We start from the raw sequence: 25,187 nt of genomic DNA, 5'->3' as shown, positions 1-25,187 counted from the left end.
TCAGAGAGACCTGGGTTCAAATCCTGGCTCGGCCATATCCTGGCCTAACGCATGGCATGTCCGAGTCTCAGTGTCCCTTTCCCTCAGGGGCTGCTGTGAGATGACATGACAGACTCAGAGCATGGTGAGCACCTGATCAGTGAGTGCCTCTTCCTGTCATTCCTCCCTGGAGAGCCAGCGTGCACCGGGCCATGGGCACCTGGGCTGGACTCGGTGGGAAGGAGGCAGACTTCCATACTGTCTCTGGGGCAGAGTCCGGCATGTGGGGCATAGGAGAGGCTGGGGATCAAGAGCCCAGGCTTTGGGCTCCCCCACCCCCGAGCTATGAAGGCTGCCTGTTTCTCCAGGAGTGGGGATAGGAGCTGGGGGAGTGACTCCAACCCTGGGATGCTCAGAGGGGCTGGGCAGGGGCTGGGCAGGGCTGGGCCCTGGGCTCCCTGTGTGGAGGGCAGGTGGGGCATCTGTTACCACCGCTCAGCAACCCCTGCCAAGGTAACTGGTCCTAAAACCAGGGTGGGAAGCAGGTGTAAAGGGGGATGCTTTCCAAAACTGTCAGATGGTTTCAAGCAAGTTCAGGGCTTGTGGCCTGTGCTCTGTACACTGGGCAGCTGGGGAGGGGGCAGGCTGAAAAGCAAGGGAAGTGGAGGGCAAACAGGGGATCTGGAATGAAGTGGGGAGAGGACAAAGAGAGAATGAGAGAAAGGAGGGCAGAGTGTTCAGTTCTAGGCACAAGGCACAGAGGTGGGCCATGGTGCGCTGGCTGCATGAGGCAGGCAGATGGTTCCTACAACCAGGGGACACTGTCGCACCTCATAGGGGCTTGGCTCTGCCTCCTCCCCATGACAGTCCACTTCCTCAACTGTCTCCCTGCCTGTGACTAGGAGAACCCCAAGGTCAGACTGGGCCCAGCTCTGGGGCCTCTGGGTCCACACTGGGTGGGATGCCCTCAGGGTTCCCCCACTCTGGTCCTGGATGCCGGCCTTTCCCTAGTTCATGATCCCAAGTCACCTGGCACAGGCAGGGGATGCCAGGGGCACAGGAGGGCCCAGCTCCTGCAGAAGGGGTTCCTAGTCCCCTCCCAGGGTCTGGATGTGGTGGGGGTTTGGCTGCTCTGATGTGACCCTGCTGGGACGCTTGCTTGTGTGGTCTTGCTCATTAAAAAAAGACAGCTTTACTGAGATACTATAAAATTCACTCACATAAAATATACAATTCAGTGTTGGCTTTTTTTAGCCTTTCAGAGTTGTGCACTCATCACCACATTCTAATTTTAGAATATTTTCAGCATCCCCAAAAAGAAACCTTGTACCCATTAGCAGACACTCCCTGTCCCCTCCCTTCCAGCCCTAGGCAACTGCTAATGTAGTTTCCATTTCTATGCTTTGGCCTACTGTGGACACCTCACAGATATGGGATCACACAATAGGTGTTCCTTATGACGAGCTTCTTTCCCTCAATGTAATGTTTTCATATTCATCCACATCGTCCATCCACATGTGTACCAGTATTTCATTCCTTTCTACTGGACATCTCTGTGACACAGGCAGGGGCAGCAGCAGTTTGTGCCTCTGATCTGGGGGCAGCCTGGACCCCCTCCCTTCTTTCCTGCACAACCCACCCAGGGCACTCTGCAGCTCCAGGAGCCCTTTCCCACCTGCTCTCCCAGGGGTGGGTCTGCTGGCTTTGTAGACCTGGTCAGGGGGACCAGCAGGTCCTGTCACCTCGCAGGACCATGGTGTCTTGGAGCTGGCAGGCACAAGCTCTCAGCAGAGATGGGAACACTGAGGCTCAGAGGTAGGTGGAGAAGTTGTGGGCAGAATAGGAGCGCCAGCCTCCAAAATCACACGGCCGTGGCCTTCTTTGTAAGGTGTTCAGGGCCCTCCACACTCCTCCTGCCTCAGAGTCTGCAGCTACCTTCCCAGCCAATAGGTCGCTATCCTGGCCAGGGAGGATTCCCAGGTGGCTCAGTGGTAAAGAATCCACCTGCCAATGCCAGAGACACAGGTTTGATCCCTGGGTTGGGAAGATCCACTGGAGAAGGGAATGGCAACCCACTCCAGTATTCTTGCCTGGAGAATCCCCTGGACAGAGAAAGCCTGGCAGGCTACAATCCATGGGGTGGCAAACAGTCAGACACGACCAAGCACGCCCGCTTGCACACACACATCCTGGCCAAGTGCTCACCCTTGGCACACTCATAAGCAGAGTGGAGGAACAGGAAGACCCCAGGCCCAGCAGAGGCAGGACCGGGGCTGCCACTGTACCCATGCAGGGCCCCCGAGGCCCCGGGCCAGGGGCCTACTCCACAGGAAAACATCCTGCTCCTGCCAGCAGCTGCCCACAGTCCACGTGGCATAGCCCGCCAGCGACGGCCTGGCCTGGCTTCAGAGGGCCAGGAGGGCTGTGTGTTCACGGCAGGTCGGGACGGTGCCCTCACGGTGCAGGCCACTCTGCTCTTCCCTCCACCCACACGACCGCACCTACCTTCAGGGCCTGCACCTTCCTGTCCAGCAGGCTCTCAATGTCCCCCGCCACCTTCTCCACCAGCTTCTGAGGCTCATTCTCCTGCACCTCAAACAGATTCCTGTTGTCCTTGTAGATCTGGAAGGAAGCAAAAGCCTGGGGTGAGGCCAGGGTGATCCCCCACTCCTCAGACATGGCGTCCATATGCCCTCGCTGCACAGTTCCCCACTGAACGGTCCTCACCTCTACCCTGACCCCAGCTTTGGCCATTGAGAGAGAACAGGGAGGTCTGGGGGTCCCGCTCAAGCTCCGATAGACTTGGAAGAAGTTCAAGGCCATGGCTCCACTTGTGCTGCTTGTGTGAGTCTGGTGGGATGAGGTTGTCACTGCCTTCTCTGGGACTCAGGGTTCCCCATCCAGGGGCCACAAGCAGCACCTCCCTGACTGGCTCAGGCTTGCTAATAATAGCGGGGGGCAGGGTGCTGTGGGGAGATGGAGCCAATAGGCACACACTGTACCCCACATACCGACACGAAGGTGCTCTCACACCCATAAACCCACACATGCATCACACACATAGAGCCACCTTTCCACACAGGCTCAGGCATCCATACCCCACTTTCGCTGGCACTTCCCCAAAGCGTTTGCAGAAACCATTGTGGGAGCTCAGTGTGCCCCAAGGGGCTCCTCTGTCATTCTGGGCAAAGAATATGGGGACAGGGACCAGGGAAGAAAAGGCATACAGGGGGAATGAATCTGCTTCCCCTCTTCCTTGGTGGGGCTTGGCCTGTGTGCACACGCATGTGAGGGTGTAAATCTGAGAGTCAGCATCTGCATGTGTGAATGGGTGCTATGGCTCAACACACACCCATCTGTGTGTACGAGCCTGAGTGTTGGGATGGGGTGGGGTTAGGGCGGCTAGATGAAGCCTGGGGGCTGTATGTGAACTGTGGAAGCAGGTTTCCGTGGGCATCTTTGTTCACGACAGGGGTCTTAGGTGTGTGCATGTGTGTGTGTGTGTATATGTGTGTGTGGTTGTGCACTGCACACCCCTACATGTGCCTCTGAGCCTGAATGAGCCCCCATATCCATCCAGGTGACCCCAGGAAATCTGTGCCGCAAGCTGGCTCCTTCAGCACAAGGTCACGGGCTGGTCGCCACAACAGAACCGCAGCCACCAGACTTTTGCCATCGGGCTGTGCAGAAGTGGAGGGATGTGGAGAGACACAGAGAGGAGGCGATGAGGAGGCGATAAGGAGGTGGGAGAGGCCGCTGATGAGAGACAGACAGGCGGGGGAGATAAGGTCGGGAGAGTGACAGGCAGAGTAGGCAGATAAAGGCCTCTGGCATGTGACGAGGGGAGGAGGTGGGGGACCCGGTGCCTTCAGAGCCCCGGCCCCGCTGCCCAGTGGGCCCCTGGCAGTCCAAGGGTTAAAGCAGCGCTCAAAGCTGGCTCAGGCAGTCTCCTCCTCCCACCACCCCCATCCCTCCCGGCTTCTCTTTTCTTTTTGTCCTTCTCTTAGAACAAAATAATTTGTGGTGAAGTCGCTCCTTCCCACAGAGCCGTGGCGATTATAGGGAGAGTCACAGGCCTGGCTGCATGGTCAGGCAGGAGGGAGGCCCCCAGTGGGCGCCGGGCAGGTTGTTTACGGGGCTCCCCAGGGCCTGCCTCAGGCCAGAAGCCCCAGATGGAAGACAGTGGTGGAGGCAGAGGCCAAGCAGGGGTCAGAGCCTGGGGGCATCACTGAGAAATGCAGGGAGGCTGGAGCCCAGGGCCCACTGCGGGAGAAACTGAGGCTCAGAAATAGGAGAGGACAGGTCAAGGCCACACGACTGTGAGGGGACAAGCCAGTCACCCGTCCTCCCTGACGTCTTCCCAGGTTTCAGGACATGAAAAATACACACCCTTTCTCAATTCTAGACCACTGCCCCCAAGTGTGTTGAGGCCTCACTCAGCCACACTGGCTGAAACTCCTGCTGAGTGCAACCCAGCAGGCTGGCGTCAGCAGGGGGCGCAGCCGTCTGGCTTCTCAGGGCAGGGTATGAAGTTCCCATATCTGACTCCCCGGTCAAGGTCATTCCCCGGCACCCCAGCAGTCAGGGCTGTCCATGGTGGCGGGAGCCCTGGTATTGGAGGGTGGACCTTGCAGCCTCCTGACAGCTCTCCTCTGGGAAGCCGGGGGTCCCTCCCCTCTGGGTCTAGGATGCCCCTGGGCAACCTGGCATGGTGCTGAACCAGGGCTCAGGGGCTGCAGAGAGCGTGGGTTTCCAAGTGGCAGAGTCACACCCAAAGACCGTGACAGCAGGTGCAAGGGCTCGGAAGCAGGGACCCTGTTAAGAAATAGCCCATCTCAGTGTCCGATCTGTTAAATGAGAGAATGGCAGTCCTCCCCTCACATGCTGACCAAGGACCAAAAGACTCATGCCACGAAGAGCCTATATTAATTTTCGTAGTATTACTGCTATTGTTTAGGATCACCAGAATTCTGCAGATGGAATCATAGTCCCATCCCTGCCCCTACTGTCCTGGCTACGTCTGAATACTTAGGATCCAAAGCCTTCGGCTCCCACTGCTGGGCAGGCAGCATTGGTCTCCCCAGGTCTGCCCACCTCCCATCCCACCCTCCCTCCCAGGCCTCCTCGGACAGCACCCCTTCCGTCAGTCAGCCTGTCTTTGTCTCCATCTTGGCCTCAGCCACGGTGGTGATAACAGGGGAGCCTTGGACAGTATACAGCCATGGCCACCTCCCTTCCATTGCTCCCCAGGCACTGGGTCTGTGTACAAAGGAACCACCAGCCAATGCATGTGCCAAATTCCATGTTCAGGAGAAAAGCTCCAGGGCAAGCATGACCCAGGTCTGACTCCTTCACCTCCTCCTGCAGGTGTGCCAGCCTTTGGAGTCTGGGGCCACACCTGCCATGCTTTCTTCTTGGGTCTACTCAAAGATCCACCATGACATCCTTTTCTCCCCCTGTTTTTTTCGGCCGTACCATGCAGCATGCAGGATCTTAGTTCCCTGACCAGGGATGGAACCTGTGCCTCCTGCAGTGGAAGCGCGGTGTCTTAACAACCACTGGACCGCCAGGGAAGTTCCCAGCATGATACCCTTCTGCTGGGTGCTGGTGCCAGAATTCGAGGCCGCTCCAGCTCACTGAATTGGCAGGTGCACTCAGGCCTCTGGGTCCCTGCTGCCACACCTCTGCTCACACTGTGTCTACCTCCCCTGCCTGCCTACCTACATCCTCCCTAGAGTGAGGTAGGGCAATGGGCAAGAAGGAGTTTCTGGGGAGATGAAGGCACAATTCCAGAACTGCAGGGACTGGCTGAGTTGAGCTCTAGCCAAGCCTGTCCCCCAATCCCAAATAAGCCTCTGAGAGGCAAGAGCCCTCCATCCTCCCATCCCAGGTGCCTCACCCCTCTCAACGTCCCCCTGGACCTGCTCCAGCTGTCCCCGTCCCCTGGGGTGGGGCCCTGAGCTGAACCCTGTGTCCCAGAGATCCAAGACACAGCCCAGCAGATGGTCCCACCCCAGGGGAGAGGTCATCCCCTGACTGATGCGGCCCAGGGAGTGCTTTCCACCTGCAGGCCCTGCAGGAAGTCCGGGAGGGCCCAGGGCAGCTCCAGAGCACCAGCCTGGCTCCCTTCAACCCCAGGCACTAGCCCTGGTCCCTGGAGCCAACTCGGAAGCAAGAGAAAGAGCAGGGCGCACCAGGCGCAGGGCCTCAACAACCACAGCAGGACTGTGTGCCCGCTGGTGTCCTTGGCCCAGAGAGCTAATTGGAAAAACCCAACAACTCCCACAGCAGTGCCGCATGGCCCCCAGCTCAGCACAGGCAGCCGGACCAAGGAGAAAGAGACGGGGGCCAACAGGTCTACAGGCGGTGACAGCTCCACGCCGGCTGTGACAGAGGAGGCAGAGACAGGGGCTTCATCCCCCCGAGGGGATGGTGAACGGCAGTGGGACAGGGCAGCAGACTAGGGTACAGGCTGGCTGGGGCCAGGGGCACATGCTGGGGAGAGCAGGAGACACAGCCACAGAGGTGCTGAGTGACAATTCAGGAGGCGGTTTGCAGCCCCTCGTTCGCAGCAGTTCCCGGCTCCTCCACCCTGTACCACCACCCATGGCCAGTGCTCATCTTCCACCCCTTGAGGGCACCCCTTACCAATGACCAAGCCCTGTCCTTCCATGTCTCTCATCTCCCTCCCACCCACTTCCCTCAGCACCCCCACCCATGCCCCCCAGTGTTGGCCGCAACCCCAACCCTCTCTCAGCTTTAGTTAATTCTTTTGTGAAGCAGCATGTCTGGCCAGCTTGCCTTCTGGCCTTGGGAATTCCAGGGCCTGTGGGGGCCAAGGCCCTTTCAGGGGCCCCAGGGACTCTGCCTAGCCTCCTGCTCTCAGAGGTGTCCACACACAAGGGGGAGATGGGCCTGGAGGACACTTGGAGGAACAGTGACCTTGGGCAGGAAGCGTGGATGCTTGCAGGAGCAGATGGAGCCAGCCTTATCCTCCCAGCTCCAAACAGTCCTGCCTGGGAGTGGAATAAGTGCTGAGGCCCCTAAACACGGGGCAGCCACACAGGAGACAAAAGGCCAGGACCACTGACCTGGACAACCCCCCATCAGACTGTTGAGGCATTTAGACAAGTCCCAGTCAGCAGCAGTGGGGCCTGGACCCAAGCCAGCACCCAACCTGCCCAGGGAGAGGTGGAGAGTGGGAGAGACAGATACAAAAAGGAGGGCAAAGAGTGCAAGGGAGAGGATGGGAAAGGAAGGAAGAGGGGCTGCGGAGGCCGCAGAAACAGCCCTGTTTGCCATGTGTTGACTCTGGCCACCCAAAGGCCGGCTGCTTCACACACTTGGCCTCCCTGATATACAAGCCCTGAGGAGGGACCATTCTGATGATGCCAGCTTAGCAGGCAGGGCACTGAGGGCCACACAGGACAGGTCACACAGCTGCTCAGCTAAGAACGGCCACTCTTATCCAGAGTGCTTGCTTTAGGTCACGCTCTCTGCAGTTCTGTTCCCTGCACTGACCCCCAAACTTCAAAATGAGGCACAGGGGATCAGCTGGGAATCTGGGCGGCCTAAAAGGGGCCTGGGGGACTCAGAGTGGCACTGGAAGCCCGAGGCCCATGGAAGGCAGGAGGGCCATTCTGCAGGGGAGGAGGGTGGATGACCAGCAGAACCAACCTGCTCGGCTAACCAACCACCCAGCCTTGGGAGTTAAAACAGGCACGCATGTGAGGCTCTTCTCTGCAGCGAAGGTGAACGGGCCCTAATCTCTGGAAAATTAAATCAGAAAGAAAATGGAACGAGAAAGATTTGATGCAGGCTGGGCCCTGCTGCTGCCTGACTCCTCAAAGGCTCAGGCTCAGCTGGGGGTTCAGCTGGGTGCTCCAGCGTCCTGCCCCACTTCCCTTGCCCAGGGCGCTGAGCAGGGTACAGGCAGGTGGCGGGGAGCTGAACCCCAGGATATGACCTTCCTGGGGGATGTGCTATTCTCCAGCCCCACCTTTAGCCACGTCTCAGTGTCTGGTCCCTAGTACTGAAAGGAGCGGCTGGGGGGAGTTTTAACTGTCCAGCTCTCGGGTTAACAGTTTCCTAGAGATGGTGGGACGGCCTTCTTATACCGGACTATACGTGGACAAGCAGTGGGAAGGCCACAGGATCTGGGATTGGAGACAAGGGCCAGCTGCTGGAAGGGGTACACTTGTTTAAGGGATCAGGGGAGCCTTAGGTGGGAGGATAGAGGGCTTTTGGTGGCCCAGAGATCCCGAGCTGGGCCCAGAGGGAGGTGGGGGGATGGAGGGACTGGCAGTGACCAGCTCAGGGGCCCCAGTCAGTCAGGGCAATGCTGGCCCCTGCCCTCAACCCCACCAGGCTGCTACTGCACCTGTCTCCTCCCTTTACAGAGAAATTGAGGGTATTGACATAGCTGCTAATAATCACCCTTGAAGACCACAGGGTGGAGGGAACAGCCAGCCACCTGGGCACCCTCTCACTGAGGGCAGATCCTGGACAGGCTGTACAATCGGGACGTTTCCCACGTCCAACCACCCGCAAGCCCCACAGCCCTGTTCCTCTGGGGCTGCCCACACCAGGTGCATGAGAAGCCTGACCCAGCTGCTCCGGGGACATACCAGGCCCTGGACTGTGTGTGTGGCAGACAGCGAGCTCCCTGCGGCAGGGGTTGTGGCCCCCCTCTGGCCTTTCTGGAGTGGGGTTTACAGTAAGGCAAGGGCAAGGGGCCCTGGAGCCTCAGAGCACACAGTCGGTGCACTGGTGGCGGGTTATGGGCCACTCGGCTGCATGCTTCATCAGCTGCTGACAATCACCAGCTGCCACATGAGGGTCCCATGTGGTCCTGCCACGCTGCCACCATCCTGCGGTGGGTTGGCTCCACAGTTAGTCAGCTGTATGTGGTGTCATGTCATGTCACACATAGTTTGTATATTGTGAGGCTGGTTGTCACATCAGTAATAGCTAACCTTCCATACAGGGACTTCCTGGAATGAACCCTCTGCTTAGAGAGGTTTGCAGATGCCTGCCTGGGCTGCTGCAATGGGCCCTGCATGGGCTACAATGGAGGACATAAAGGCAGAATGGGAATGGGGAGTAGGGCTCGAGACCTGGCTTCCTGGAGCAGATGACAACGTGGCCCTGTTGGGTTGGTGGCCCATCAGTGGCCCACCCCACCCCATATCCTTACATCCCTACTGGGCACTCATGTTCATGCCACAGGCTCTTTTTGGGGTCTCTGGAGCCTGGGGCAGCAGAGATGGGCCAGACCTTGTCCCTGTCCCCCTGGGACTCAGCACTGGAGAGGACAGATGTCCATTTGGGCTGCTAACGGCAGAGGGGTGGTGGTGGGGGAGGTGTGTAGGAGACATCTGTGAGAGAGGCTGGTCTGCCGGGGTAGGGTGGGCGACGGGAGTGTGTGAAGGAAAAGACTTAGATGGCTTGTCAGAGGAGAGGCCATTTGAGCGGAGCCTGAAGGGCTGGGCAGGAGTCCTCCAGACACGGGGGTGACTGGGGGTCAGGGACTGCAGGAGTAAAAGCAGGTGTTCTCAGGCTGGGAGCAGGGAATGGACTGCTCAGTGTCAGGAGCACAGAGGTGTGCAGGGAAGCTGGGGGGACGTGCTGATGGGAAGGGTCCTAGCTTCCCAGGTGGTGGGGGATGGAGTTGGGGGATCCTCAGGGAAGGAGGGGGTGTGGCCCAGATTCCAAGGTGAGAAGGCCTTGGTGGCTTCATGGCCCCTTGGCCCCCGAGAGGAAGCTGCCAGGAGCTCTCAGAAGCAGATTCCCTTCGAAAAACTCACAGGGGCCTAAAGCCCCCCGCCACCACCCCCAGCAACGCCTCCCTGTTTTTAAAGTTAAAGTTTAGTTGACTGTCATCCATTACCGCAATTAGTACATTATGTCTAATTATGCAATTAGTGTAAAAAGTGCACTTGCTGCTGAGAATGGGAAATTACGCTGCCTCGTTACGCTGTAAAATCCATGTCATAAAAAGGCTCAATCTCTTGTTTTTCAAAAGACACAAAACCCAACACAAAACAATAAACCAAATCCTCCCAGTTGAGCTAGGGCCAGGGTATGCCAATCTCTCTGCACTTATCCCCCTGCAGACTCCCACCTCTGCAGGGCACTGTCCCACCCTGGCCCCGGGGCAAGGCAATGACCCGCCACCAGGGAGTGCTGACGAGCAGCCCACTCCTAGCTGTGGCCAGTGTTTGCTGCTCTGAAACAGATGTGAATTTCTAAGCTGATTTTAAAAACCATGGCAATCCTGATTCTCCACCTGTTATTCCAGATCCAACTTTGAACCTGCCCTAGCATTAAGGCTTGTATATCTTAGGTGAGAGTATCCTGCAGGGGTATGGTTTCTAACCAGCTCCAAGAGAGAGAGGCAAGGTTCCTGAAGGCAGCACTCTGAGGTTCCTAATGGTGCCTGTGGGGAAAGAGGCATATTGCAGCTCAGGGGAAACTGGGGGAACTTTCTCACACTCAAACCCTAATAGCTTTGTCTGGATAGACAGTGAGCTCCCCATCACAGGAAGTATGCAAGCCCCATCTGTCAGAGATGCTTAGAAGGGGTTCACCTCACACAGTAGCTGGGCTCTAGGCTGCCATAGATAGCAGCATCCCCATGGCTGTGTGTCTACATGAAGCTGGCCGTCTGTGACTCTATCTTCCCCAGGTTCTGGCTCTCTCGGTGGTCAAGGGGATATCTGGGGACAGGTGTGGGAGGAGAGAGGAATCCGACAGGGTGTCTCCCTTCCACAGGGGTGACAGTGCCAGATGGCCAAGTCCATGGGAGCTGGGGAGGGGGCACACACCTGTGTCACTTCAAAAGCAAATGCTTCATGGTCAGGTCTCCATGACCCACTACCCAGCTCCAAAGTCAGAAGTTACAGTTCTAGCGTGGCCCACTTAGTGCCTGCCTAAGAAGCTCCCTCTCTGAGCCCCTTCCTTCAAGTTCCCACCACTCCTTGCGTGCCAGGTGCTTGACCCAGGCCTGGTGCTGGGGTGGTGCAGGGTCTCGAAGACTCCTTCCCAGACAGAAATCTGCCCTGGCCTCAGGGGTAAGATGCATGCACCTCCTGCAGCTGCTGCTGCCAAGCTCGGACGAGGGGTTCACAGAGCAGAGAACCTGAGATGCGGAGCCCCCAGCACCCTAGGGCCCATGGGGCACTAGGAGCCCTGCAACGACCCCCACCTGCAATGTGTACACCGACAGCTCTGGGCGCATTGACGGGTCAGTGCCGTGCACACCCCGATGGAAGCACTTTCTGAGAAGGCGGCTGGATTTGGGGGAGGGACGGCACCTGGACCCTACTAGAGGGATACTTGTTGCCTATACTCAAGGTGTGAGGTCCCTGGACAGTTCCAGCCTTCCAGCCTTTGTCTACTCGGGTGATCTTGGAGAGCAGGGGAACCATGTCATGGCCTGGCCAGGTGGGCACCTGCCATGGAGGCCTCTGGCCTCTTGATTTGGTCCAGGATAGCATCAGGATGCAGAAGGGGTGGTGTGTGTGTGACCCTGGGCTGAATCAAACTACAGGCAAGATCTGGGGGCCCCTGCGCACTCCCCTTCCCTGAGCTGGGAGCCGCCGGCTGTCGAGGCAGCTGGGAGGGAAGCTGTGCCCAGCACGCCAGCTGGCACGGGGGGAGTGCGAGTAAACACACCCGCACTTTCCCAACTCGCAGAAGTCGCCGGGTGGCGGCCGGCTGGTGTGGGCGCCCATGTTTACAGGGAAACAGATTGTTTGTGCCTGCGTCTGGGCCCCCTCACCGCCCACCCTGGCTCAGTTCCCTCCCGCTGCTCTCCACCCCGGGGCCCCGCCTTCCCTCCTCCAGGACTCCTCAGCCTCTCAACGAAGGAAGACAAGGACAGCGATGATAGGCACCCGCCCATCCCCGTGTGGTCAGACAGGGCTCAGCGCATAACCCACTGAGTCACAACAATTCTGAAAGGCAGGCACAGCCACTGGCCCCACTTTACAGCTAAGGAAGTGAGGCTCTGGTAGGTGCAGAAGCCGGCTGAGATCGTAGTTATGAATGGAGGAGCCCGTGATACTGGGCATCTTAGACCTCAGTCATCAGTTTTAGGCTCCAGGGTCCCTCCATCCTGCCACCCCCCAGACAAGCCCAGTCCACCCTTTACCTGGGTCAGCACCTTGAGCAACCCTGGCCCAGCGTGGACATGGACATGGACACGGACCCCGCCCTCACCTTGAACATGGACCCTGCCCTCTTCTCGACACCACGGCCCCAGGACAGAGACCAGGGCCTGGCACTGGCCTGCCGTCAGGCCTCTTCAACCCCTTCACCTCCGAGTCTCTGTCTTTGGCTCCATACAGCCTAGTGTCTCCACTCTCAGGAGTGAGAGAACTGGCGGGGTGGGGTGGCAGTCTGGGAGCCAGGGTGGGCAGAGACTCCAGCGGACACTTGGTTGGCCAGGGAGGACTCTGACTCAAATTTCACAGAGCCAAGTGTTAGCAGGATCTCATCTAAGAGGGCTGTCCCTCAGTCTAGAGTTGGTGGAAATTTACCCCCATAAATGCCCTCATGAAATAGATTTGAGGCTGGGCCTGAGGCACAGTTCGAAGGCCAGGGAGCAAAGGATAAAGTCGGCTTCCTCTGCCCGAATCACCTCCATTCCAGTCCTCCCAACACTGATAGCCCAGGGTGGGCCACCCTCTTCAGGGGCTGGAGAAGGGTGCTCAGGGACTCCAGAGGGGCCAGAAACCCACCTTTCCCCAAGAGTCTCCAGGCAGGTTTCCTGGGTGGGAGGGCTCATCAGATTTTTCTTCATCCATCCCCCCTCCCCTCCCCCAGCTGTGACAAGGGCCCCAGGAGGAAACCAAAGTGCCAAGAGGGTCAGAATCTGTCCAAAGGAGACCTTCCCACTCCCGAGTCCCCTGCACTCACAGCCGAGAATTGGCTACATAACTGCAGGTCTGAGTTCCCGCCCTGCTCTTTACCAGCCGCGTGGCTTGGCATGAGCCTTCACCCTCAGCCGGGCTTTCTGGGGCATTCCTCAAAGATGAAAGGTCAAACGCAATGTGCCGCTGGCTTCTCAAGGGGCCTCCTTCCAGGGCCGCTCCCGAGGCTGCCCCACACTGTCCTGCAAGGCCTGACTTTCCAGGTCTCACAGGCTGGAAATCTGCCCTTTGCTGCTAAGACTTGCTGCTGAAGACATCGTCCAGTAATGACAGCACCAATTACAACTCGAGGCCCTAGGGCTGGCTGCTCTTGTGAAAACACTGGATCTTGGCACGTCAGGCACGCAGGATGGAGGCAGAGATGGAGGTAAGTCTGGGAGTGGCTGCGGCCTCCCATGGTGTTAGGGGCCCCTTTTGGGGGCAAGGTCATCCTAGGGCCCTGCCCCACACCCAGGCGCTCACTGTAGTTCCAGGTACGTGTGTCTAACCCACATACCAGCTCACACACCACATCTACACCCAGGGCCCGGAAAGTCACTTGCAGATCCTGCCCATGATTCACACTGAGGCTTCCAGAAAAGATACCACAGTTTGGACAGATCTGTCCACTGTCCCTGGATACCCTGGAAGGAGGCTCCATGAGAAGTCAGCAGCCCCAGGCCTGGATGAGGCTCTGTGAGTTTCTATCCACATCTCAAAAGGGGGTCTGCAGCCATCTGAAATGTTTTCAGCAGTGAAACTTTTCTGGCCCCAGATGGTTGGGGCTACTTGAAGGTTATCTCCCTAAATCTTCCTGCTGGACATGACACTGGAGAGGCCCCTAACAACACAGAGGGCTCAGGGGCTTACTGGGGGCAAGGGTGTGTGGCCTGCCAGACAGTGGCCTGTGGATCAGCCCCGGGAGGGCTGAGCCCCCTCCTCTGGTCCCAGTGCCCGAGTGTCAGGTGCTGACAGGCAGTGGGGACCTGAATCTCACTGGTGGTGAGTGTGCAAGCGCATGTGGGAGGGAGCACGCCCACGCCTAGGCTATCTCGTTCACGTCCTGTCGGCCTCTTCCAGCCCCATCTTAGTCCTTCTCCTAGTTTTTCTTTTTCTCTTATTTTCAATTTATAGGCTCTTCTTGAATTTTATGTATCCTTGTAAGAACCCTTAAATCTCCTGGAGAATAAGTTGGCGGCATAAATAAATAAACAAACAGGACGGAGACACTGAGGCCCTGCACATGCTGAAGATACACTGGGGACAGGTATGCATCAGGGGCGTGCAGGCACCAAGGACACGCACACGCTGGGGACACATGCCCAGAGGGAACCCGTTCTCTCGGGTCATTAACGGGCTCTCCTGAGCCCTCATAGGAGGGCTTGAAACACCCAGGGTGGTGACCACACAGGGTTTCCTAGAGCTGGGGGGCCAGTGGTCTCCATATATCCACTGTCAACTGGGGCTCCTGGGCGGGCCCTGGCCCCTCTCTGTGCCTCAGTGTCCCCTCACCTACTGTGGGGAAAGAGTGACAATCCTTGGCACCCCCCTCAGCTCCAGGTTCTTTCTCCATTAATGCAAGAACCTCAGTGGCCACTGGGGTCAACATTTATCTTCACCGTGACTGTGCTCAATGTTTGCCTTGCAAATGAACTGTGCAAACAGGACCCACTGCTCAGCCACGAACAACACTGCGAGGGTCCCTGGTCTGAACAGTCATGAACTTCAAAGTGAGTGAGCTGTGCTCAGGGGAGGCAGACACTGTGCCTGGGCTCCCCCTCCAGGTGGGCCACCTCCTTACTGCCCAGCAGACACAGAGATCCCCCTCAGCGATGATGCCAGGCTGCAGCAGACAGCTCCGGGGCACACATTCCCTCCTGCACACACGGGGAGCAACCATGGTTCGAATCAGCAGACGAGGCAGTCCTTCCTGCCCACCCCCACCCACAGACAAGAGGATGCAGGAACGCCACGAAAACAGTTGATCTCCTTACTGATAGTGGGTGAGAAAAAATTATCTCTCCCTAAACACTAAAAATAAAACCCCATCTCCTAAAAGCAGGGCCCCTCTCAGCTCATGGCTTAGAGAGGCTTTGTCGCTAAGTCCAAACGTAGATTTGCTGGAGAAGCCGAGAGCACTAAACCCTAGCCTGCCTCACCCAGGGGCTCAGCCTTGGGGTAAATTGGGGCCCCCCACCCCAACCACTGCAGTACAAGGCGGAGCAGTGAGCCCAGATGACGCTGTCCAAGGTAGGCAGGAAGAGGGCAGCAGGAACCAGGTCCATATGCTGCTCGTGCCCAGCTAATGGGCTAACAAATGAGCAGGTCTCGCCTCTAAAAGGTGATGAATGAGCAGTTGCCCAGGAGAGTGGAGGGATGGGCCCCCTCCCCACAGCTCTGCTCAGGCTCCGCCCTGACTTGGCACCTATGGAGTGCCCAGCCCAGCCCCGAGACTCCCCAGGGGTGGGGTGGGTGGGGGCTGGGGGTGACTATGGGTATGAGCAGGGGGAGGCCAAAAAGGGAATAAAAGGGCAGCCCCAGCCTTGGAGGACATCCCCAAACAAACTCAGACAGGGAGCCTGAAGTCTCCAACTGCCTGGGCTGCCTGCCATCATACTGTCTGGAGGGTGCCACTGAGGAGGGAGGTTGACTGACTCTTCCTTGAGACTCACCCCCACTGCACACACACACTGGGCTGGGGGACATGGGAGCCTGTGCCCTAAGGACTGAACTCTGGGGAGAGACCTGAGGCTGGGTGCTGGGGGGCCATCCACGGGCTGGGGTGCTGCTTCTCCCATATAACTATAGGACTGTAGCCGCCTAAGCTCACAAGGAGGAGACCTGTAGGCAGAAGTGGGGAACTGAGTCAAGGAGGGATCTAGGGCTCTGACTCAAAGCAAAGGTCGGCCTCCAGTGAGCGAGTGAGCCCCCATCACAGAGGGGGTCAGCCAAAACTGGCCCCTAGGCCCCAGCCAGTCCTCTTCGGTGAAGTAGTGAACCAAATGGTCTTAAGTTTGACCTGAAAGCCCGTTATCCTCAGTTTGTCTCCCAATCATTATGCAGTCCCCCTCCTCCAGGTACTCAGGACATTTCAAGGGGGCAGGGTTTCTGCCTAGTGACAGAGGACTGGCCCGGCTCCCACTGAGAGCTGTCTGGCCAGGTGAGGCAGCCAGGTCCTTTGTGGGCTCCCTGTCCAAACAGCCCCCAGCCCCCGGCTTGTACTGCCACCCCTACCCTCCCCAGCCCACCCCCACCCGTGTAAACAGAACCTGCCCGCTTTCTCCCAGGGGCTGCTAATTCCTCGCCAGAACTGCTCGGACGTGAAATTGGAGTGAGACAATGTGTGTTTAAGGAAATGAATCTCGCATCTTAAGAGGCTCGGGGAGCCTGCCCTGCACCCCCCATCACCCCGCCCACCCACCCCAAGCCTGGGAAGGAGCGCTTGGCATCAGGGAAGGAAAAGGCGGAGGTGACATTCAGTGCCAAATTAGCAGCCGCCACAGCCAAATATTGTACTTGCCTCCAATCTTCTTTTATTTTTCAAGAGAAAAGCCTTTTACAAAGTGAAAGAGGCTGTTGGAACACTAAGGCTGATGATCGTTTTAAAAGGCATGCCTGCCACGCGCATGCCCATCTCGGAACGTTCCCTTCCTCTCTGCGTGCCGTCTCCTCCTTGCCCACAGCCACAACCCCAAGGTGCCCGCCCCCACAGTCAGGCCCCACCACGCCAGCCACACAGAGGACATCATGGGTGCTCTTGGCTAAAGTGACCCAGAGTCTCAGACCCTGGGCCAGTCTTGGACACGGGACCTGCCTGTGAACCATCTTATAATCTGCATGGCACCCTTGCAAGTGAGGGGTCATCTGTGGCGAGCCCAGAGCCACCTGGCCTACAGAGGCCTCAACAGAAGTGCCCAGCTCCTGGCCTCTTCAAGGGCTCCTGATGGCCCTTAGTGCCCCCGCTGTGAACAGTCATGCTGCCTGCGCCAGCTCCTATCACCTTTTATCCCGCTCCACTAGAGGCCTGATAGGCCCCACTCTTTGGTCACTTTGTTGAACAAATAATAACAGTCATCCTGGAGTCCAGCCCCCGGAATCCAGTCTGCCTCCATGTGCCACTAATTTACTGACTCACTGAATAGGTTGACCTGCCCCTCCAGAGGAAACACTATTTTTATCCCTGAGCCCCTGACCAAAGTTCTGGGTTGATCTCACTGATCACCAGGAGTCAGTCAAACTGATTTTGATCAACAGGGAAGACTTAGCCCACGTTTCCCATTTATTCAAACCTGGACTTCTCCAGGCCGCAGTTTGCTTATCTAAGGAGAGGATGGGGAGGAGCCTGGTGGTTCCAGGGATTGGAGACCCCTGAGCCCTAAGCCCCAACCTGGATGGTGACTGGTCCTGACCCACATGTGTGCAGCCATGGCACCCTCACTGATCTGAGCCACCCTCTGACCCCACCCCTGAAGTCCCAGGAGGTGGGGGCCTGGCCGTGCCCCATTTATAGGAGAGGTGCAGGGTTCAGACAGCTCTGGGGACTTGTTCATGGCCTCCACTGGTATCAGGACAACCAGGACCAGGATCCGAGGTGGGAAGCACCAAAACGTGGATGCTGTGGTGTCTGCCCAGACTCCTGCATCAGGATGAAGCCAAGATGCTGGCTGCTGATGGGTCTCAGCTAAGTCCCTGCCTTAGCAGAGGGAGCCGCCTCACCCACGCTTCGCTGGACATGCAGGTTGAGTGGAGGAACACAAGGTCTACCACAATGAGGGATGACTCTCAGGAGTGAGGCCAGTTCCAGTGCCCTCAGTGGAACTGGCTGGGGCTTCTGTTAGGCCTTCATCCCAGTCAAACTTCTGCTGCCCCATCCTGCCTCCTTTGCCCCGACGAGGGTGGTCCCTGAGAGTACTCCCCCAGTCAACACCTGCACACAAACCCCCAGCTCAGAGTTTGCTTCCAGGGACTCAACCCTGCCACAGCTCATGTTGGGAGGGGTCCCAGGGAGCCAATTCTGAAACAGTTGTCCTGCTGAAGTGAGGGCTGCAACGCAGTGGTCGATGGAGCGCTGACAACCCTGGCGTGTGATAAAGGTGCGAATGATCGAACGTCCACCCACTGTGAACCAAAATGGGAATATCTGTGGATGGGTGCAATGTTTCAGGTCTCGAGAATTTCAGGGAAATGTAATCATAAGGACTATGGAATGGGATGGCCGTTGCTGAGGGCTATCAATGCTTTGGAAAGAGACAATGAAAGGCTGAATGTGATTAATCATGGTTTTAAGGTGAAGTGTGAAAGTCAGAAGCCCCCTTGGCAGGATATAAAAAGACTCATCTCTTGCAGCCAGAGGCAGAAAAAGCTGAGGGTCAGGCACAGGACTTAATTAGAAGAGTGACAAAGATCCAGAGGGAGTTACAGTCTCAACTGCAGCAAGGTGTCTACCCAAGGTCAAGACCCTGACTGGGAAGGAACGGATCCCTGCGTTGTGAGGTGAGGGCTTCTGGGTCACTGCCCTTGAGAACCCTGAAACCCACCCTGAACTCTCTGAGCCTACAGAAGTGGCTGCTCCTCCTTATTAAAGGCTAGGGCTCCCCTCTTGCTTAAAAATGATGAAGAGGCCTCCATGTTCGAAAGCAACAGACTCCCCTCCTTCTCACTCACCAGACAAAAAACAAGGCTTGAGTCATAATGAGAAACCCACAACTCCAGGAAGTGCTGGGCCTGCTAAGAGAGAAAAAGGGACTAGGTCCTGAAGGTACTATCGCATCTAGCCAGCAGGAGGCCTGGATCCTGAGGTTGCTGGATCAAAGGCAGTAGAAAAGGTTAGATTATGGGCGAGGTTATTGATATGAACGGGCTTCCCAGGTGGCTCAGTGGTAAAGACTCTGCCTGCCAGGGCAGGAGACGCAGGAGACACGGGTTCAATCCCTGGGTCAGAGAAGCCTAGTGGGCCTTTATGTCCACGGGGTCACAAAAGAGTCAGACACGACTGAGAAACTGAGCACCATCCACCACCATCGATGTGAGAGCACTTTCTAATGATACAGCATCTAACACCCCAGTGAGGACCCCAGGGGATGGTGGAAGTCTGAAAAAAGCAATGGCCCACACTAAGAGAAGTTGAAATGCCAAAACTCCCAGAGCAAAGTTGAGAAAAGGATCAAAGGCTTAGACAAGTGGACATACCAGAGGAGTTCTACTGCAAAAGGCCAGAAAGCCCGACACAACCATGTTCCACGTGTGGGCCCAAAGGACACCATTTACCAAAGCGAAGAGGACTGTGTTGGTAAGAAGGGCACAAGCATCAGAGAGAAATTTAGTAGGGGCTGTCATCTGCTCTCAGGGCCAGCCTCGGAATCCAGCTCCATCTCACGCACCAGGTGACACGGAAGGATCTCAGCTCTGAGTGAGGCTGAGAGTTCAAAGGGACGCTACAACAGGTTCAAGCCGAGGTGAAAGTGGCCCCGCAGCTCGGGCCACATGACGCAGCCGGCCCGATGGAACTAGAGGTATCTGTTCTGGGGAATGACGCTGTGTGACCTTTACAGCAGTTTCTAATAGAATCACACAAGAGTCCGAGGGTCTAACAGAAAACTACACACTGTTCAGAAAGCATCTCCTGGATTGTCACTGGACCCTGGCAGAGACCACACAATGCACATGATTAAATGACCAGGCATATTAAATGATCTGGCTTCTGTCACATCCATGAAGTCATGAGGTCTTGTGAGCCCAAGAGTAATCCATTTTAAGAAAGGAGGGGGTGCGCATCCTTGATCAAGTATGAGCTGGTCAGAGGGCACAAGCAAGCCACAAGAACTCTTTTGTGACCCCATGGCTGGTAGCCCACTAGGCTCCTCTGTCCATGGAATTTTCCAGGCAAGAATACTAGAGTGGGTTGCCATGTCCTCCTCTGGAGGATCTTCCCGACCCAGGGATTGAGCCCACGTCTCCTGCATCTCCTGCATTGGCAGGCGGATTCTTTACCACTGAGCCACCTGGGAAGCCTGCTCATATCAATAACCTCACCCATATCCAACCTTCTCTTCTACTGCCCTTGATCCAGCAACCTCAGGACACAGTCCTCCATTCATTCACTACTGCTGCATGAATGCTCCTCTCTCAATTAAGACTGCATGGAGTGTGTGCAGGGAGGAGTCCCTCATGACCAGCTGATAGAAGAGGGAAAAGATTGAGCTCAGTCTCAGACAGGTCAGCGGAGTATGTTGATGTGAGCTGAAAGCAGACACAGCTACATTATACCCGACTCAGGATGGCCCTGAAAGATAGTGTTAAGCAGAAAGCCTTCCAAAAAGCAAAGCTCTGGGCAGCACACCTGATCATCCACTTTGTATGGAAAGGGAAGGGGCCTGAGGTAAGAATATATAAACAGTCTCATGGGAAGTGACAAATGGCTTGGTTGGTTGTCAGGATGAATGAAGTCTGGAATACCAGGGACATATAACCCTGGTACAGGCATGGGGATGGACTCATGGGCATGAGCACAAATATGAAGATCTCTGTACATTAATGCTTATCAGCACCACCAGGAAAGAGACACCAAATAACCAGATAAAATGACCTCATGAATTTCCATCAGTCAGCCTCTGTTGTCAGTCACTCCAGGGCTGGTACAAGGAGTGTATGAAGACAGTAGCTATGAAGGGACTATGCAAGGGCCCAAGGCCAATGTTGATCTAGCTACTGCTGCTGCTGAATACCCAAACTTCCAGGAACAGAGTCCAATCCTGAGACCCGAATATGGCACTACTTCTCAAGAAAATCAACCAACTATGTGGCAAGTTGATTACACCAGACCTCTTCAGCCTCAGAAGGGGCAGTGAGTCATTCTCACTGATATGATAACAGCTGGTCAGTTTTTCTTTCCTACATGAAGGGTGTTGACTATCCATGAGCTTATCGAATGTTTGATCTGCTGACATGGGATCCCATGGGTTCCTTTCTCCAGGGGATCCACTTTACAGCAAAAGAGGTGCTTCAGTGGGCATGTGAGCATGGGATGCGCTGATCCAATCATTTACCTCACCATTCTGAAGCCACCAGTCTCACAGTGTTGGAATGAATGACTTTCCCCTAGTTACAGCCTTACTGAGATATAATTCACATCACACATGGTTAGTATACTTTTTTTAAAGTATACAACTAAATGGTTATCTATTCACACAGTTGTGTAACCATCAATACTCTAACTTCGTAACATTTTCATAACCCCTTGGGATCCCATGGGTTCCTTTCTCCAGGGGATCCACTTTACAGCAAAAGAGGTGCTTCAGTGGGCATGTGAGCATGGGATGCGCTGATCCTATCATTTACCTCACCATTCTGAAGCCACCAGTCTCACAGTGTTGGAATGCATGACTTTCCCCTAGTTACAGCCTTACTGAGATATAATTCACATCACACATGGTTAGTATACTTTTTTTTAAGTATACAACTAAATGGTTATCTATTCACACAGTTGTATAACCATCAATACTCTAACTTTGTAACATTTTCATAACCCCTAAAGAAACCCTGTACCTCATTCCTGCCTCCCTCAAGCCCATGGCAATCACTACTTTGTTCCTAGTTTTTGTCTGTTCTGGACATTCCATATACACTGAATCATTTAAGATGTGCCCTTCGGTTCCTGGCTTCTTTCACTTAGTATAATGTTCTCAAGGTTCATCCATATGGTAGCATGTATCAGAAAGTGACTACTTTTTACTGCTGGATAATGATCCACCATATGGATATACCGATTTTGTTCATTTCTTCATCAGTTGATAGACGTTTGAGTTGTTTCCATTTTTTAAATATATTACAAATAATGTTGCTATGAAGGTTTGTGTATGTTTCTATGTGGAATGGTCTTCTGAAGACCAGCAAAGCCACCACGTTGGAGATGGTATCCAGCCAGAATGGGGAGCTATCCTTGAGGACACGGTATGTACTGTAAATCTAACTGCTGAGTCCGTAATAGTCAAGAATACACAGTCCAGGCAAAAGTAGGAGAGGCGTGGTTTCACTCCCCATCACTACTCTCCTACTTGGGGGAATTCTGACTTCTGATCCCCTCAATTTTTGGCTCTGTCAATCTATAAGTCCTGGTTCCCAGAGAGGGAATGGTTTCACGGGGGACACGGAGTCCCACTGGGCCTTAGTTTTCAGCGACTGGCCTGTCAGTTTAGGCTCCTCGGGTCAAGAGAGCAGCTGTCATGGAAAAATGATTCTCATCATCAGGAGATGCTCAGGCAGGGAAAAATATGTTGGACACCCAGGCAACCCACTGGGACCCCTCTGTCTAGTTTCTCTTTTCTTTTAATCTATTTTTTGGCTGTGCCACACGGCATGTGGGATCCTAGTTCCCCAACCAGGGGTCGAATTCTTGCCCCCTAAAGTAGAAGCACAGAGTCTTAACCACTAGACCACCAGGAGTTCCTCCCCTGTTTAGTTTTGATGAAGGATGAACAAGGGCATAAGCCATGGCATGAGAAGGGTGTGGTGGGCAGGGGCTCAAGACCCACCAGGGATAAGGGTCTGGGTCAGGGTGAAGGGAACCTAGGGAGGTGGTGGCAGATGGAGAGGATGCGTGCCAATCGTGGCCTTTGTATTGGAGGTCACAGCTCATCCCACTACTCTTCCTCTTTCAAGTTTCCCAGGAAAAGGGAACAATCACAATTCTAGAGCTAGTGAGCTCCCACAGAGACAAAATTTACTATATGAAGCCAGGGGTCCAGGTGACTCAAGAGGTGGGCTGTTGTGGGTACTCCTTCAGGATCAGTGCTCATTCTCCAGATGCTGAGTTGATTGGGAACTGTCCCCTAACTACAGGGAGACACCTCATGCATGGTCATGTCCCTTCTCGAGCAGCACCCTGCATGCAGTGACCAGGGAGTGCAGGGCACAAAAGCCAGGACCCCTGGCCTCAATCTAGGACCTCTCTAAGCAGCCACCCCAGACCAGGAGCTCTCCATGGTGCTGGCTGAGACCCCATTCAACTGCATTGTGGTCAGCTTCTCTCCCTGCCCAGGCTTGCTCCACACATCCCCTTACAAGTACGGTTTCTCAGAGCAGCCCCTCCCCTTAAAATAAACCTTCTGTGTACAGATCCTAGCATCTCAGACCCTGTTTCCCACTAACACGACCTCAGACAGGCTGTCTGTCCCCACCAGTGCCAAACCCTGGGCTAGCCAGGCTCAAGAAAGCCTTGTGATGGTGGCTGTGGGACCTCCAGTCCCCCACCCCCACCCCACCAACTGAGGCCTGCCTTTACATCACCCAACCGTAGCATTCAGGTACCACCCCCCTCAGGGAGGTACAATTTAAAGGTAAAGAAACCAAAACTCTAGAGGGGAGCTAGCTCATCCAAGGACCTAGACATGGAAAGGGAATGATCAAAGTTTGAACCTCTATCTATCTGAATCTCTCTGACCACCATCCTCATGACTTCTGTATTTTCTGCCAGAGTGAGAGGGCAGCAAACAAGCTCTGGGACACAGCTCGCCTTCACCTGGGAAGGTGGAAACAGACTTCATGGAGGAGGTCTTGAGGGGTTTGGGAGGAGGGTGTGCAAGGAAAGGCTTTGCAGGAAGAGAGAACAGTGAGGGCAAAGGCTGGGAGGCAGGCCTAATGGGGGTTAAGGAATCCCGGTTTGGGGGGATAAGTCAGGGAAGGGTGATATGATCTGTGTGAAGGTCGTGGTGGACACAGACCAGGCTCAGGTCCTGCATCTGTTCTGCCCTGCCCCCGCCTCGCTGTGTCCCATCTCCCCCTCTCCCACCCCATCCCCCAGGTTCCGGTGCCTGCTCTGAATGGCCAATGAGGCCATCTGATTGGCTCATCAAGGGCAAATAATAGCTTCTGCTGAATTCAGCTGCAGCCAATCAGAGGCAATCAAGCACACAAGAGGCCTGATGGGCCACATGAGCAGGCGCCCCCACAGGCACCAGAGCTGGCCCTCAGTCAGGTCCGGAAGCTCCCATCTAGTGTGGGAGCCCTGGCGGTGGGGGGTCAGAGAACCAGGAGGCCTCAGTAAGAGAAAGGGAAGGAACCCGGCTGGGCTCCACTGCATTTACTTGGCACCTGCTGTGTACCCAGAGCTCTGGAGAAGCTGAGCACTGGTGGGGAAACCCAGGCAGGGACACAGTCACCCCAGCACATACTCTACAGAGCATCAGCACACAGGCCCAGGGTGGGGGACTTCTCCCCTAGGAGAAGCTTTTCTGAACCCCACAACAGCCTCCCAGCATTTGTCCCTCAGCTGTCCCCCCCACCCCCCACTCCGCCTCCACCCTCCCAGGCGTCTCTGTGCCGAATTCCTGCCTTTTCCCCGGAGGAGAGTAGAGCCTCCAATCAGACCCTGGGAAAGCAATTTTTCAATCTCCAACTGCAAACACTAATACCGCCGAAGCTAATTTTACAGATTTCCACTCTGAGGCCTCATCTTTGTCCCAGAATCCCTCAGCCTGAGAGATTAGTAGTTTAGAGACTGGAAAAAATAAGGTATTTTAAAATTCAGCATAAAACTTTCTTAGACTCAGTGAGCTAAAACAGAAATAAAAAAATTTTTTTTTGATTGGAAAAGAGCCTGTTAGTGAGGGAGGAGCCGGGTCCGGTCACTGTTCCACCAGGGAAGGTGTTTGAAGGGAGGACGCTCTTCCAGTGCCCAGATGCCTCCAGTCCTTGCAACAGGCTCAAACCTGCAGCCTAAGGACGGGCAGAGAAAAGGTAAGAGTCAGGCCCCCATCCGGCATGCTGGGAACCCATGGTCCCTCTTTCTCAAGCCTCTGGGATGTGCACACCCCATGAAGCCAGCCATGATTTCTCTGACCCTAATCTAGAAGCCTGCAGAGCTGCAGCCCTTTGGATAGAACAGGCCACAGGCATGCTTGCTCACTTTGCCAGTGAGGCTGATTCCATTCCAAAGGTGACTCTCCCTGGGCTCAGTTTTCCCATCGAACCAAATGACCAAAGTCTCTGGCCACGTGGCCCACCTGGCACCATGCAGCCCAGCCCTGCACCCTCTGTGCACTGGCACACCCCAGATCACACCAGCTCGGACCCTTGCCCTGGTACAGGCAGGCGTGGGGCGCATTCAGTAGAGCTCATTCCACGAGCACCTCTCCACGGCATCTCTCACAGATGAACAGCGTAATCACTCCGGCTCTCCGGGGGCCACAAGCTCAGAAACATCCTAATGAAAAATAAATGTATTTACAGGGAGATGTCAAAGCTGCCAGGACGAGTCAAAGTAATATGCCTGCGACCAGCACGCGGACTTTTATTTCC

General features: G+C 55.6%; 1 protein-coding gene and 1 long non-coding RNA gene across 3 annotated transcripts in view; one reads left to right on the top strand and one right to left on the bottom strand.

The window, feature by feature from the left end:
- CACNA2D2 (calcium voltage-gated channel auxiliary subunit alpha2delta 2) overlaps nt 1-25,187 on the bottom strand; it is a 140,301-nt gene that overhangs the window by 69,149 nt on the left and 45,965 nt on the right. For both annotated transcript variants that reach the window (XM_024983269.2, XM_024983270.2), the window contains exon 3: nt 2,485-2,601. In XM_024983269.2, the coding sequence (XP_024839037.1) occupies nt 2,485-2,601 (117 nt within the window). The remainder of the gene's footprint in view (nt 1-2,484; nt 2,602-25,187) is intronic.
- On the top strand, nt 2,593-16,301 carry LOC104975568 (uncharacterized). Its single transcript, XR_814609.3, has 3 exons — nt 2,593-13,281; nt 14,028-14,160; nt 16,181-16,301. It is a non-coding gene; the product is annotated as an uncharacterized lncRNA (long non-coding RNA).

Source organism: Bos taurus, chromosome 22 (assembly GCF_002263795.3).
Source record: "Bos taurus isolate L1 Dominette 01449 registration number 42190680 breed Hereford chromosome 22, ARS-UCD2.0, whole genome shotgun sequence".
Lineage (NCBI taxonomy): Eukaryota > Metazoa > Chordata > Mammalia > Artiodactyla > Bovidae > Bos > Bos taurus.
This window is presented reverse-complemented; position numbering and strand designations above follow the sequence as displayed.